Here is a 16,038-nt window from a genome sequence, read left to right on the forward strand (position 1 = left end):
TATATTTAAAAAAACACAACACTTTAACACTCAGTGGTCTTAATCTATACTTAAAACTGTGTTTATAGATTGTGGTTCTCAGATAACAATTTAGAAGTTTAATGAAACCCTGTACTTTCTGCTGCTGGAGTTTTTGGGGTTTTTTTCCTCCCATTTACCATATATACTGGAATATAAGGTGACCTTAGTATAAGCCGAGGTACCTAATTATTACCTGGGAAACGAGGAAAACTGATTGACTCGAGTATAAGCCGAGGGAAAAAATGCAGAAGCTGTTGGTGAGCTTCAATAATCAAAACAAATGAAAATAAAATTACTAAAAATTGAGACATCAGTGGGGTAATGTATTTAAATATTTATTTTAAATAAAAGGACAGCAAGTCATTTAACATTAATAAACCAGCACAGTAAGTGGAAAATAGGTTCAACAAAAACAATGAGGTATCAACAATAATACCTTAAGACTGCTATTCCCCGAGCTCAATCAGCAACCAAGCTAAAATGTAGAGTTAAAATCCTTCCAAACCGGGTTCCTCAACATCATCCGTATCCCAGTGCAGAGCTTCAGCTGGTATGAGGTCATCATAGACTCTGTCCTCACTGAGATCACCGTCATCACCATCACTGCTGTCATTTTCATACAAAGCGCAGCCTTCACTGCCATCCACAGGATTACTAATACTACATTTCTGGAAGGCACGTCGCACCATGTCTTCTGGAATGTCTTCCCATGCATCTCGAACCCAGTTTGCTATTAACTCTTTGTCAGGCTTCATGAGATTTCCTCCTTTTGTTAGTCAGGCTTGACCAGATGACATCCATTCATGCCACATCCTTCGCACACGGTCTTAAAAAGGCTTATTCAAAGATACATGTCATAGGACGGCTCTTATTGGTTAGATGTGAGTAAACAAACATTCAAAGCCCTGCAGTGTCAGCGGAGAAACGGCAATCCCCCGGGAGATAATGGGCTTGTCCTGTTACCTGGGGAGGGGGCCAGCGAGATGTCACACCTCAATGGGGTACCACTGACGCGTGTATAAACCGAACCCCAGTTTTTCAGCACATTTTTTGTGCTGAACAACTCTGCTTATACACGAACAAGTGTATACGGTATTTAACTTTTATCTCCCTCAGCTCCCCTGCCACCGCCCCCCCAAAAAAAACAAAAAACCGAGCATCTAATCTAATTGGAAGAAGAGAGCTCAAAGCACAAAGTTGACCTTTGTCTAACTGAATTTTTATTTGAGTTGATGTAATAATCTGTTTAGATACTTGATGTTAATTTTTCGTAGATATATATTCTTCATTAAAAGATGAAATTGATCTCTTCTCGGCCTTTTGGCCTGTGTAGTATCTGTTCTTATCAGTTTAATATCTGATATGTCCTCTATCCGAGGACAATATATTAAATGGTTTTTGGAGCAGAGAGATGGAATAGGAGCTTCCTCCGTCAAAACGAAAAGAAAAGATGAAATTGATAACTACATTATACATCTAAAATCTCCAAACTAAAGATCCTGTTATCCACTTTGTCATTGAAGGATTGCTTCTCTCTCTGTGCCATAGAGTCATATCAACTTGTAGCGATCCTGTAGGACCAGTAGAACTGTTCTGGGAATTTCTGAGATTTTAACTCTTTACAGGAATAAAAAGTCCCATCTTTCTCCCTTGGAGCAACTGGTGGTTTGGATCTACTGACCTTTTGGATTGCAACCCAACTCAACCACTAAGCCACCCGGGCTGCTCTGAAGGATTTCTTATAGTCACATTGATATTTTTGAAGCAGGCACTGTTTTTATACACTTGATTTGGAAACACCAAATCTTGTCATCCGGATTGATAGCAAAGCAGTGCATTGATTTCTGTTCAAATGTAACTGACATAGAAAGGGAAAGCAATTGTGTATGAGACACAAGTTTTCCTTACCTTTTGCATACTTTTTTCTTAGTATAGTTGATAATTATATCCTCCTATGTTAAAAAAGAAAACAAATCAGATGTATTAATCCTTTGTTAGGTGCTTTTACTTTGCAGTTTCTCTGTGTTAGGCTTATAAAAACTAACACCTGTTCATTGCCTTGGCAGCAGTATTGTCTGAAAGAATTAAATTCAGCTGTTAGGGGATTTTAAGGCACTCTATTGTGAAAACTGGAACTTAAATGGTGAATTTTACATTGAAAGTTCCTTCAGCTGTGCAAACAGGAGGTCACCTGCTCCCTCCCCACTTGGGCATGACAGGTGGTGCCTCCCTGTTGTGAGCTTAAGACCACTGACAGAGGGGGGTGGATAATGCCACTTGTGACCTCAGCCTGGGTTCTCGCAGACTGTCAGGGAAGGAGTGTGTAGAGAACTCGGAGTAGACCATTTTCTCCTGTCTTCTGACACGGATACGTTGGGGATCATTAATGTAACTGAAGAATTAAGTATCTGAGCTGAATACCACTCTAAATCACTTTCTTTAGAAACGAAATGCATTGATGCAGATAATATATCTTTATAGGATGGAACTTTATGAAAAACTAATGGACTTATGAATAGCATGGCATGTGCTATAACTATTTGCCATTTTTTAATAGTGCCATGTTACAAGCGGTGCAAACAGATGGAATATTCAGATGAATTGGAAGCTATCATTGAAGAAGATGATGGTGATGGGGGATGGGTAGATACATACCACAACACAGGTAAGAGGAGACCAGGATGCTATATATTCGTTTTAAATGGTCTTAAAGTCTTTTGTAAAAAGCGTCGCTCAAACAAAGGGGGCATATACTGTGCAGTTTTGTCCCCTGTAACTTTCCTCTGAGGGAAGGAAGAGGACATATTGGCAAAATTGATGTTTAAAAAGCCCTTGAAATACACTAGATTTCTGTAATTGCTTCTCAAATTGTATTTTGAAAATGTCCATATTTTGTATTTCTAAATAAAGAAAAAATAAAGCAAATCAGAAATACTGAGTGTGTATCCTATATAACTAGAATTCCTTGGTTATTTGTCATTCTACGGGACTCTGAGCTCCTTGAGGACAGGAAATGTATCCTATTCACCTTTCCTTTATCCAGATACCACAATGAAAATACCCGGCATTGAACAGTACTTAATAATTTTTCAGTGCTTATTAAAAGATATTAAATACTGTGAACTCCATGAAGACAGATTCATTGTTGAATTCTCAGTTTATCATAGTTCCTGTTTAGAAGTTGTTCAGTAAATATGTTAGAGCACACTGACTGAATGTAACCCTTCATGAGCATTTGTTTACAAATGTAACTATGTAAGTGCTTAATATTGCATGAAGAAAGTATGTTCAGCATTTATATCTTGGCTCTTGGAAGCAAGTTTTCCTCTTAAATTATCTAAACTAAGTGATACAAGTATCTTAAAGCAGTTGTAAGGGAGGGCTTCTCACTCTGGGCCAGTTGTCACTTTGGACCAGATAATCCTATGTGGTGGGAGGCTTTCTCAAGCCTTGGAGAACATGGAGCATTCTCTGGCTTCTACTCACTGGATGCCAGTCGCAGCATCCCACAAAGTGCCTCTTTAGTAGTTCTGTTTCTCTTCTATGTATGTAGGGACGCTGCCAGTTCTTTTCTATGGACAGAAGGCCCAGATTGAGAATTTTTCTTGTGTTGCTTTCACATAGATTGGGCTTCGTGATCTGAAATTGCGTGGTTTTAATGAGTGTGACTGTTGTGTGTCGAGAACCACAGGAGATAACAAATTCAACACACTTAGAAAATAATTTCTATCTTCCTTCCCTCCACTGAGTAGTGCTGTTAGACAGTGATTTTTATCCTCCTCCACAATCATTCAGCTGCTTGCTGTAATTTCCCCATGAAATTTTCTGGAAGGTGTAAGCAGTGAATTTTTAGTAAAATTGTCTGCTGACTGACTAGGAGCCATTGGTTACAGTACTAACTTTCTAATGTTAAGTTAACGAGTTACTATTTCCTCTGGTTGTAATTCATTCCATAATAAAAACTCCCAAATCCAGGTCCATATTTAAAATGTCATTACAGAAATCTATGAGAAATTGGGTGAACAACACAAGTTTTCCTTAGTGCCATGAGAATAGTAGTACTTTCACATATGGGAAACAACATAGCATTACACTGCAGTTTACATAATGTTTGGAGCCCTGCTGGCTTTGTGGTTACGGGATGGGCTGTGATCTGCAAGGTGAGCAGTTCTAAACCAACAGCAGCTCTGAGGGAGAAAGACTGGGCTGTCTACTAATGTAAACACAGCGTTGAAGGCTCACGGGGCAGTTGTTCTACCCTGTTCTGTGGGGTGGCTGTGAGTCGCCATTGACTCTCCGGGAGTAAGTAAAAAACTGATGTGTATAGTAAATTCTAACTAATATTTTTGAGAGCTCTATATAAAAGCTTAGGTTTAAGCTAGTGGTTTCGCAACCTGTGGGTCATGCATGAACCCTTTGGGGTTCGAATGACCCTTCCACATGGGTTGCTCGTTTCATAACAGTAGCAAAATTACAATGATGAAGTAGCAACGAACATAATGTTATGGTTGGGGGTGTCACCACAACATGTGTAACTATATTAAAGTGTCACAGCATTAGGAAGGTTGAGAACCGCTGGTTTAAGCTATATTCCAATGTAATTGTAGCAGTGCTTCCAGTTGAATTAAAAGACTCTTAGATGTCTTGCTTTATCCCTGTTTCTCTTCTGAGCTGCATTCTCCTTTAGTCCTTAGTCGCATTCCCTTCCTTAGCTAAGGGGAGTTCTCTTTCTTTGCCACTGTGTCCTACTTTTAGAGAAGGCTGATTTAATGGGACATTACTATATTTTAACAGATGAGAGAGGCCCATATTCTTTGTTCCTTTGTATAAGATTTCAGTTAATCATTTTGTAATATCAATTAGCTATGTTAAATAACTAGGTTTAATAATCATACTGTAACCCACACTTATACAAAAATTTCTAGCAAAACTTAAGAGCTAACTGCTTAGTACAGAGCTGTGGATCGACATTTTCGAGTTGTAAAACAACTGAGCTAATCATTCTTAGTTTGGGCATGTTGGATGTATAATTTCAAGGTTTTAGAACTTAAAAAAGGACTTAAGCATACTTTATTTTTTAAGTTAGTTACTCTGTTTCCCCATCCTTGTTCATCTGAGAACAGAGAAATAATTTAAATTGGAAATATTAACTAGTGCTGCTGCACTCGCGTGACAGCTTGGTTCGGAAGTACTTACTCAATGAGATTGTGTTGAGCCTAAAAGCAGCAGGTATGGGTTTGAATCCCAGTTTCTTCACTTAACTGACGGATTCATGCAAATCATTTCACAAACCCTCTGGAGAAGTCATTTTTTTTTGTTTTTTGAGAAGTCAGTTCTTAATGAGAAATCATTGACCTATTAGGGTTACCAGATTTTAACATTGGTAAAGCAGAACACCAGCGGGACACCATTGATAAAACTCAGATCCTGGCGAAATAGCCACATGGTAGCTGAAGACCGTATACCCTAGCTTGTCGTGCATTCTTTCCAAAGATCAGGACTTTTTAAAATCGCCGTGGGACGCAGGACAAATTGTTAAAAATCGGGATGGTCCCGTCAAAAGCAGGACATCTGGTCACCTTAACCTAACTACCACTTAAGTAATTAGTGGTTATCTCGATTAAATGAGTTGTGGCTATTCAAAGACAACATCAACGAAAAATTGTTATACCCCAGGGGGATGATTGAAAACAGATCCAGGAATGGGTTTTGGACTCACACTAAATCCTGATTCCAACTTAGAACAATTCGTGTTTCCGTCATGGCCCAGCTCGATACTTTCCCTGAGGAAGGGAGCTTGAAAGATGTGAGTGCTACAGCAAACTGCGGAGAAATTAGATGGGGCCCAGCTGTCAGGTAAAATAGCGTCTGAGGCCTGAAAGCTTATTTCCAAACAAGCAGCCATCAAAGTGAGATGTCAGCTAAGTCTACATGGAAGAAGCACACCAGTATCCGTCACTGAAGGATTGTAAATCTGAAGTTGAAGACGGGAATAATACCAGAATCTGAATGGTGAGAACCCAGTTTGCAGATGGCTGTGGATGATGGTGTCAGCCCAAGATACACTATGGGATCTACATAGGAAATAAGCCTCCAGTGATTTCCCATAAGAAAGGGGTGGGAGAAAAGTGCTTACTAAACAGAGGGCATTGGGGAAATGAATATAGAACATCAGAAGGATAAATCTGACTTGAATAATTCAAACCTTGTCAGTTTAGGCCTGATCTGGTTTTCAACATTTTCTATATTTTTGTTGTTGTTTTTTGTCTGTTCGTTTTGGGGTTTATCTTAGATGTGCTACGTCATTGGGGGAGACCCTCTTGAATTTGTGTTAATTGTTTTCTGTTTTTCAGTGTATGAAACCCAGGATTGATGAACCTATAGGGACAACAAGTAGAATAAGGGTTTCGGTGAGGGGGGTATACAGTAGTGAGGGGGATAGTAAAAGGGAGGCGATGAATACTTGAAAATTGATTGTACATTACTGCTTGATGTGATTGAACTATAGGATGATATATGTATTAACTCCCAATAACATAGATAAGTAAATTATAAAGTAGAGCGAATTATATAAATGAGGTGGTATTACTGCCCCCTGGATTAGCCTAGATTTTTGAGGCAAATAGTAATGATACCATAACCATCCCTTGTTGGGAATATTTTGATACAGGCTTAACTAAGTAATTTCTCAGATTGTGTAGCTTTCTGGCAGTGAATGTGTACCTTGATAGAGCTTCAAGCAAGAGAAATAAAGGAGGAATGCTAAAGTAAGGTCATTTATGGTGAATTACTAAAGTAGTAGGTTTCTGATTAATTTGAGAGATGACTAAGATTGTTCCTTGTAAAATTTATTTGCAAAGAACCTGCTAATAGTTTGTGACTCATTTGAGAGAAGCTGTGTGAATGTAGATATATTTAAGTCTCTATACGATAACTATGAGTAAGAATCAACTCAACAGCAATGAGTTGAGTGAGTTCATGGTGTTCTAATCAGGTAAATGGGTTAGTTTCACAGCCTAATTTTAGTTACTCTTTTCTGTTGATCTTTACACAGGTGTTGCAGGACTGACAGAAGCAGTCAAAGAGATTTCACTGGAAAGCAAGGTACTACTAGTTCATTATATTTTTAACTTTGATTACCTCATTCATGAGAGTCCTTTCTAAATTATTCTTCTATCTGCACCCCCTTTCTACTGAAGATACCAAAACTTCAGTTTCCCATTGCTTCCCTTATTTTTCTTAACCTGTCATATGGTAAAGAAAGACCTTTTTTTCAGATACGATTACAAAGTACTCTTTTCATTAAGAAGTCTTAAAATTTGAATTCTTGACTAGTTAAGAAGAAATTTTCTTAATTATCTAGTGATGCTCTGAGCTGACTTTAAGAAACACAATGTCTCAGAAAGGCTGGCTTTCTCTGTCGGCTTTGAGGGAAGGCGCTTGCTGATACGTAGCTTGTCTCTTGAGACCCATCCACTTGCGCTTCTTCTTAATTTACGTCAGAAGAGATTGGCTCAAGAAATGTGCTGCACTGATGTAGGCTCAGTAGCATACCACAGCCCATCCCAAGTGGGATTATGTCCAGAGGATTTACAGTTTGTATTTTTGGAGGAAATAATTTAACCTATAGCAAAATGATTTTTACTTACAAATATATTTAAATCAGACTCATTACCATCCAGTAAATTGATGCCTTATCTCTCATCTCAAAGCTCATGCTTTGTTAATGACTCATCAAGTCATTAACATCTCTTTGTGACTCTGTCTCGAAGTAGTCGAGACTATAGTTTTTATAGAGGCAGATAGCCTCCTCTTTCTGCTTGGAACAGCTGCAGTTAGCAGCCTCACACACAGCTCCGCTGAGGTTCCTGACAAGTGTATTTAGTGGGTGATAATGTATAAGTGGATGCTTTGGAGGGCTTTTCTTGTTATTAGAGAACACTAATAATAAAAAAGTGGCATTTAAAATTTGTAGTCTAAATTTTCTGCTAAACAATTTAATCATTCTATATTTGCTTAATTTTTTTTCATTTTAAATGTAAGCTTCAGCTTAATTTTGTCATGACATTCTGAATTAGTGTAATCAAAATTAGTTAACTTTTGTTATGTGGTTTATTTTGGGGGAATGTAGTATTGTATAATTGGGTAACATTTTTCTGCTTAGAAGATTTGGTTCATTCAGACAATGAGTAGTATATAAACTATTCAATTCTAAAAAGAGAGCAATTGTATGTTTTCAGTTTGAAATCATTTGGAAAAGTAATACAAAATACCTTCACTCTTTTAAGATTATTTTAGCAACCAAATCTCATAAATGATAAATTACTTAAAAGAATAAGTATGTTCCTATTGTCCTATGAAGCAATGCTTGCAGCCGTGACTAGGTTTAAGATATCCTTTATGTATATTTTGTCATTTGAATCTTGGGATTGTTAACTGAAGCTTAGTAGAAAGTGTTAGGAACTAAAATAAGGGCTTTTCTTTTCTCTTCACAGTAGAATTTTATTTGCTAGGGATTAAGATTCTGTTCATCTTTGTGATATTCTACTTTGGGGAGTATCTGAAAGACTACAGAGAAATCACACGTGATTTTGTTGCTTTCAGTAGCGCTTGTTTGCCTTAATTACTTTCTTGTCAGAACTGATTTCCTTGAGCCTCCTCATTTAATGTGCCTTTTAAGATAGGCTTCAAAAATATGTATAAAAAATTAAACGAAAAGATAATGGAATTTACCATGACCTTTCTGAAGCCCCCTTGTATTTATTTGGGTCCTAATAGTGAGGGCTTTAGGCTTTGGGGGTGGGGTGGGGTGGGGTGTGTGTGTGTGTGTGTGTGTCTCCCTCTCTCTCCTTCTCTCTCTCTCTCCCTCTGTCCCTCTTCCTCCCTCCCTCCCTCCCTCCCTCAGATGTATGGTAATACTCCCAAGTAAGTGTAGTAATGGTTAATATAGTAATCTTGTGTTCTAGTGACAGTTTCATGCCCTGTTGCAAGATGATCAACTTAATCAGATTAATTTACAACTATACTATATCTTTACTTTCTAGTTAATACACAGTATGCACTCATTGTTTGTTGTAAATCAGTGCTTAGAATACTTAGCATCTAGAGCCAATATCCACGACGAGTTAATCTTCATTGTCGATACGTGCTGGGGTCCACTGTATCAAGGGTGAGTGTCCCCACCATGATTCAAACTTCTCAGTGTCCACTCTGTCGGGCATTGGCTGATTCCCACTCATGGGGACGCTGGCTGACAGTGAAACTGGCCCACATGGTTTCCTAGGCTGTAATCCTTACAGCAGCAGATTGCTAGGTCTTTCCTTCCATACAGCAGCAGGTGAATTTGAACCTCTGACCTTTCTGTTAGCATCTGAGTGCAGGCTCTTAAGTTTTGTGCCACTACAACTCCTTGTAATGCCTGTGACAACTTTTGCTTAATTCAGGTAGAATATTGCTGAGAAATTGGATCAGTGAGTTTGATTTATAATTTATGATTTGCAAATATAAATTTTCCGTCCTTTATAAGTAGGAAAACATACATAACTTTGATCTGAACTTCTAAAGTTAATGAATTGATTGAATAAAAATAATTTTTTCTTATTGCAAATTGTTCACTATTTTACAGTCGTTAGCTCCTATTCCTTTTATGTTTTCAATCACAGCACTTAGCATATTGCTTTAAATCACAGGCTCCCAAATTTAGTTGGCATACCCCGCCCCATTTTGCCACCCTCTTTGCACTCCTCCACGCCCCCCCACCCCAGGCATTAGAAACTTTATGCTGTAGCCCATCATCCAGGGTCAAGTGTAAGTATCTGCTTTTGCAGTCCCCCTGTTCCACTGCTTCCCCTATTCCCAGGGGGCAGTGTCACCCACTTTGGGAAATTTGTAAATGACCGATTTATGAGCTCATGTCATCCATTGCTATGGTATTAGAAGTTTCTTGAAGGTAAGGACTATCTTATTCTTGGGTTCACAGTGGTTATCCCTGCTGGTACATGCTGGTGGGGTGTGGGTGTGTGTCTCAGTATTTGAGTTAATGAACATATTCAAATGACAGTTAAATTAATTTCAAAGGACAGTATGAAACACCAAGATTCCCCAGCATTATGTGAGGAAGAAGAGGAAGACGAAGGGGAAGCTGCAGATATGGAAGGTATTAATCTTCTAGGTTTTCTTTGACAGTATTTTGTGTGATGTGAATGAAGAATTTTGCTCTACTGAGCTCTGAGTTCTAACATTTAGCAATGGAGGACTTTGTTTAGTTCATATTTACTCAGTGTTAAAGTTACCTTGATTTTGGACTCTCCTGTCTTACTTGGAGCTTAGTCTTGACCACATTAATCCTATTAGGAAAAGTGTTAATCATAAATCTCTAATGTTGGATAAAGCTGCAAGATATAGACTCAAGCTACTTTTTAAACTAATTATTTCAAAGCATATAACAAGTAATTTTCTTCCTCTTTGATATCACTTTCCTACTAAAACACTAAGATAGTAATTCTGCAGGGGAGTCTTTTCAAACTATGTAGAACCCCTTCTTGCCCTGTAGTTCTGAAATGCCAATCTAAGGACTAGCAATGGAGAATCACTGCATTAGTAGGCCACTGCTGCAAAAGATTGAGATCCTCTATAAGAGCAGAGTCGTATAGGTCTATAAACATGACTATTAATACCTTCCTGTTTTATTAATAAGGGTACTCTTTAATACATGCAAAACTTCAGATAATTTAAAATGAGGTGAAGTTAACTGCTCTGACTCACATCACTCTCTACTTTTTTATTTCGGGTCTATAATTTCTTGTTGTGGCCACACAGACTCACAGAGACTGCTTCACAGAAGAGGCTTGTTGTGGAAACTAACAAGTTAAAATGCTCATGTGGAAATGCTCAGGATGCAGGTTGTGTTAGTGTGGGTACTTTAGAGAAACAACTCCACAGAAACTCATGTATAAGAGAGAGTTTTATATAAAGGTTAAGTGTACATCAAGAAAACATCCCAACACAGTACTGCCCAAGCCCACAAGTCCAACATTAGGGAGAGCTGGGATTGCTGACATCAAGTTGGAGCTCAAGAGCCTTTTGGTTGAGGTTTAACTAGAGTATGGTGCTTCTGGGAACTTAACCCATTAACCCATATGTCCAACACCAGCCCACAAAGTCCTCCTCCATCTCAAAACAGATGCAGTGATGCCGACTGCAGGAGGAAAGCTGAGTCAGTGAGTGCGTAAGCATCTCAGTGCTGGCAGGGTCTCCACACGGCTGCTCCAACTTCAAGAGTCAGCAATCCCAGCTCCAAATTAGTGCTGCCCATAAGCACTTGACTTCACAAGCCAGCATCCTGCCCCACAGCACTCAGCCTTACTTGCTCTGTGCATCAGGGAGTCCACCACTTTGTTGTATGATCTAGCTTCTGATTCTGCTACATCTTCTCTGCCACCCTGCTGTGTCACAGCTAGCTTCGGGATCAAGGAGGCTCCAGGTCCAGAGACGCATTCCTGACTCTAGCTAACAGTGAGGGCCCCCTTTCTGCTGCTTAGAGGGCTCAGTTTGTACTCAGCAGTTGGCAAGCACAGTGACTGTTTAACAAGCGCTCACAACGGAAAACTCGCAGTATTTTCTCCCACCTTCTCTTACCCAGACCATCAGGAAAAGGTCTTTTGGTGGGAGTGACAGACTGACTTGAAGAGCCACGTTTTAATTAGCTGCCTGCAGCATTTCTTCACTAAGGTTACCTCTCCGTTCAATCACACTAACATTGTCCTCATCCTCTGCACATCTAGTTCTGTTAACCGTTTCTCTTCCTTTTTCCCTCCCTTGATTTCTGTGACCTTGGATGTTCCTCCTCCTCCCTGGACTGTATCCTTAGTCTTCTGGGGCTCTTTTCCTCTTTCCCAACTCCTGTTTAGTGAGACTTCATTATTTTCTCGTGATTTCAAGTTCTGGAAATTTATGTACTCTGTGGCTGTGGCATTAAAGTTCGTGCAACAGGGAAAATGAAGTATACATTCCGATTCTCTGCAAATATTTAAATAGGAATTTGTGCCCAGAGAGAGAGAGAGAGAGAGAGAGAGAGAGAGAGAGAGAGGCAGAATGAGGTAGTTGGGGAAAGGGAGAGAATGTGAAATGGGGCAGGCATTGGAATGTGTAAGGTTGCTAATCCAGAAACTATTTAGAATTGAGGGCGGAGGTGGAGATGTTCTATACAGGTGGAAGTAGAAGATACTGCCAACTAGAGTTGATGTACTCTCTTGGTAAGTTGGTCAGCAGATTGCCAATGAGGGGTTAATAATATAGCCTAATTGTCAGAATCCCTTGACTTAAACTACCTTTTAGTTCTGTTACCCAAATTATTTCCAGGTCCTCATGAAACCTACTTCTGTACCTGTTCCTAACTTCTTGTAAGTTTTTTTCCTTTGTTTCCATGGTGCAGTTGTATTTCCAAGGAAATAGGAAAGAATTACATGTACCAAACTTGCTCAAAGCAACCGCACATTGCTCAAAGCAACTGCACATGCCACCTCTGTGCTCGGGACCTCCATATCCAAGCCTCCCAGGCAGGTCTTGTGAACTTCAGATCTGTTTGCTCCATCTTCTTTCCTCCTGGTTGTCCCCCACTTAGCAAAAAACGAGCCTGTCGTCTTCTTATACGCACTCTTTGTGTGGATGCCATGCACTTGTCAAGGCCTGGGTGGGAGGTGTGGAGAATGCTATGAGAAAAGCCCTGTTTTCGAGTACAAGCCATAGGGCTCCCTCGATATCTGACAGCCTCTTAGCTTGTTTGCCATATTTCCTTTGGACAGTGTGAGGGGAGAATTGCTTTATGTGGACTTCTGGCTCAAATCCACTTTAATGTGTTCTTCGTGTAACGGGGACTTAATTCCCACACTTTACTTCACAGATTTTTAGTTATTCAGTATCTATGTGTTAGATGCTGGTGATAAAGCAATAGATGCGATCTCATGGCGTTTGCCTTGTAATTGGGGAAGACAAACAAAAAGCAGGAGCTATGTAAAATACATATTTTGTTAGATAGGTATAACTATTACAGAAAAAAAATATTGAGGGGTTGGTCAGGATTGAGTAGTACTGCTCTTTTTAAATTGGTTGGTCAGAAAAGAACTCCATTGAGAATATGCATTTGAGTAAAGCTCATAAAGAAGTGAGTGAATGAGCTACGTGGGCCTCTGGGCGAAGAGACAAAGACGGAGGTGGCTATATAAAGTATAGCATAGAGCCTACTCTTGTCTACCAGCAGAGGGAGAGGGAGAGTCAGAGGTAAGCGAGAACTAGAAACAGGAGTGACATGAGAACTTTTCTCAAATGACACATTCTCAATGGAGGTCTTCTGTACAATACTTCTAAGTAGAAGAATGAGATGATTCAACATTTTAGCAGAATCCCTCTGACTTCAGGATGAATAGAAGAGGGAGGAATGGGATAGTAATTAGAAGGCTAATGTAATCATCTAGGGCCCATAGGTTCCTAAATTTATTTGTCCTACTCCCCCTATTCAGAAACGAAATTATTCAGTGTCCCCTTGGCAATTAAAAGCGTTTGCATGGCAGCCCAATAATGCAGGCTAAAGTGTGGGTATCTGCTTTTGTGGCCCCCTGAATTGTATTACCTACTTGGGAAGCACTGGATTCTAGACAGTAAATAATAGTCACAAAGATGGTGACATCGGAAGTGATAAGAATGAGCCAAATTGTGGATGTGTTTTGAGGGTAGGGCCAAGGGGATTTGCTGCTGGATAGGGTTTGGGATATGAGTCAGACTTGGAGTCAAGTATGATGCCAAAGCTTTTGACTTGAGCTTCTAGAATGATGCCAATTCCTGAGAAAAATCTAGGAATAAGAAGCTCAGTTGTGATATAACCTATTATGTGATGCCCTTTCAAGTGGAGACATGAAGCAAACAATTAGCTATCTAGCTCAGAAGTCAGGGAGTAAATTTGGGAGTCATAGCCTTCAGATGATAGCTGCTCTCAATCATAAAGGGATTAAGTTTAAGTAAGAGACTGCAACAGCCGAGCCTTTGGTGGCTTCTGCCTTGTCACAGTGGGGGGGTGTGCAAGAGATGGAGAGCAGCGTAGAGGAGCACAACCGTGCGTTGGGAGGAAAGCTCATAGATGACAGTCCTCCGCCAAGAAAGGAAGATCTGTTTACAGCAAAGTGGAGGCCACAGATGACTTCAACAAGCACTGTTTATGCAATTGCATAAGTAATCTTGTATATACTGTATAGTCACTAGAGAGTCTACAGTGTCATTATGTCAGTTGCTATTATTGATGTGCTGAACCATAGACTAAAGTGTACCGACTCTGTCTAGATTTTATAAAGTCTCTACTATTTTGGCAACACAGAACTAGTCATTTTTTAATCTATTTGGTATCTTTAGTAAAAAACAAAAGCAAAAACCAGCATTTGAATAATAATCTGAAGCAATATAACTTGATTTAGGGATTATCATGGGCTTGATCAATCTTTTGTTGCTTTTTGTAACAGAATATGAAGAGAGTGGATTGTTGGAAACAGATGAGGTTTGTCAATTTAATTTTCTTAAGTTAACTTATGAATGAACTCAGGGATTAGTGTTCTTACTAATAACATTTTGGTGTGTCAAAGATGTCGTTATTTGCACGCTCACGTTGATTATAACATGATTTTACCTTTGAGTTTTATGTATTTCTGACTATAGGAAACATGTATATATTATGGGGAAAACTTAATTTTCTAGAATGTCATCTTCATATAAATTCTAATGTACTAATTTTTTTCTCATTATGATATGCTAGGCTACCCTAGACACGAGGACAATCGTTGAAGCTTGTAAAGCTAAAACTGATATTGGAGGCGAAGATGCTATCTTGCAAACCAGAACGTACGACCTTTACATCACTTACGATAAATATTATCGGACTCCAAGACTATGGTTGTTTGGCTATGATGAGGTAAAATAATTGTTTTAATATAAACATGTTAGATCATTGGACTCAATTCCTCCATCATTATCTCCTTGTACCTTGTGTTCTTTGAAGTTTCAGAAATCATTTCTCTTATATCGATTGGATGATTGACTTAAAATTTAATTCAGATCTTGAAGAAGCTGAATTGCTTAGTGCAATACCCGTAAAATTTAAACAGAAAATAGCCTGTTGCATATTTATTCCTTGGCTTCTGATTTGATCCCCTCAAAATGTAAGGAGATTGAACCTGGCGCATGATAAATTTTGTTTGAGGGGTTACATTTGTGGTACGCAGAGTCTTTTACCACTGATTGTGTTGTATGGTTTTTGTTCTCCTTGAGAGAAAATACTTTTTTTAACCATTTAAATGAAAAAAGAATAGTTGAAAGAAACAGTTTAAGTGGGAACAAAGGCCTAAACAATGATTTATAAAGTTATAAAATATTTTGACAGCTGTGAACCTGGTTTATTGTGGGATCTTGATTGCAGTAAGTTGGTAGCTATGTCATATAATTTGCTTATACATGCCTCCTGATACAAATGAGCTGTGAATTTTTCCTAAAAAATCTGGTGTTTCTGAAGAGTATGAAATTCTAAATTGGAGGTGAAAATCCTTATGGGAGTGGAGGATAGAGAGGTTATAAACATTGAGATTCTAGGCTAAAAGTTTCTCACCAGTAACTGTACGGCATGTGTGCATGTGTGTGTGTGCGCGTGCGTGCGCGCTTTCAGCAACGGCAGCCCTTAGCAGTTGAGCATATGTATGAAGACATCAGTCAAGATCATGTGAAGAAAACAGTAACCATTGAAGATCACCCTCACCTTCCACCACCGCCCATGTGTTCAGTTCACCCGTGCAGGTTTGTTCATATTTTGTGTATATTCGTATGTGCGGCTTGTCTGCTACTTGGGAAGCTATTAATGGAATGCCCTAACATTAAAGATTTATTTAATAAGCAAATAAAATTCCCTTTTACTTTTCTTAGAAATGTTCTTATGCTCAAACAAGTATAAGAAAAGGGGGAGGAAAATTCATTTAGTTAAATTTA

At 39.0% G+C, this 16,038-nt stretch overlaps 1 protein-coding gene and 1 non-coding gene across 2 annotated transcripts in view; both read left to right on the top strand.

Moving 5' to 3' along the window:
• The window catches only part of ATG3 (autophagy related 3), a 34,947-nt gene that overhangs the window by 14,367 nt on the left and 4,542 nt on the right, over positions 1-16,038 (top strand). The window contains exons 5-10 of the mRNA XM_075542533.1: positions 2,579-2,686; positions 7,076-7,125; positions 10,099-10,177; positions 14,529-14,563; positions 14,819-14,974; positions 15,722-15,849. Of these exons, the coding sequence (XP_075398648.1) occupies positions 2,579-2,686; positions 7,076-7,125; positions 10,099-10,177; positions 14,529-14,563; positions 14,819-14,974; positions 15,722-15,849 (556 nt within the window). The remainder of the gene's footprint in view (positions 1-2,578; positions 2,687-7,075; positions 7,126-10,098; positions 10,178-14,528; positions 14,564-14,818; positions 14,975-15,721; positions 15,850-16,038) is intronic.
• On the top strand, positions 1,326-1,507 carry LOC142441850 (U2 spliceosomal RNA). Its single transcript, XR_012783165.1, has one exon. It is a non-coding gene; the product is annotated as a U2 spliceosomal RNA (small nuclear RNA).

Source organism: Tenrec ecaudatus, chromosome 2 (assembly GCF_050624435.1).
Source record: "Tenrec ecaudatus isolate mTenEca1 chromosome 2, mTenEca1.hap1, whole genome shotgun sequence".
Lineage (NCBI taxonomy): Eukaryota > Metazoa > Chordata > Mammalia > Afrosoricida > Tenrecidae > Tenrec > Tenrec ecaudatus.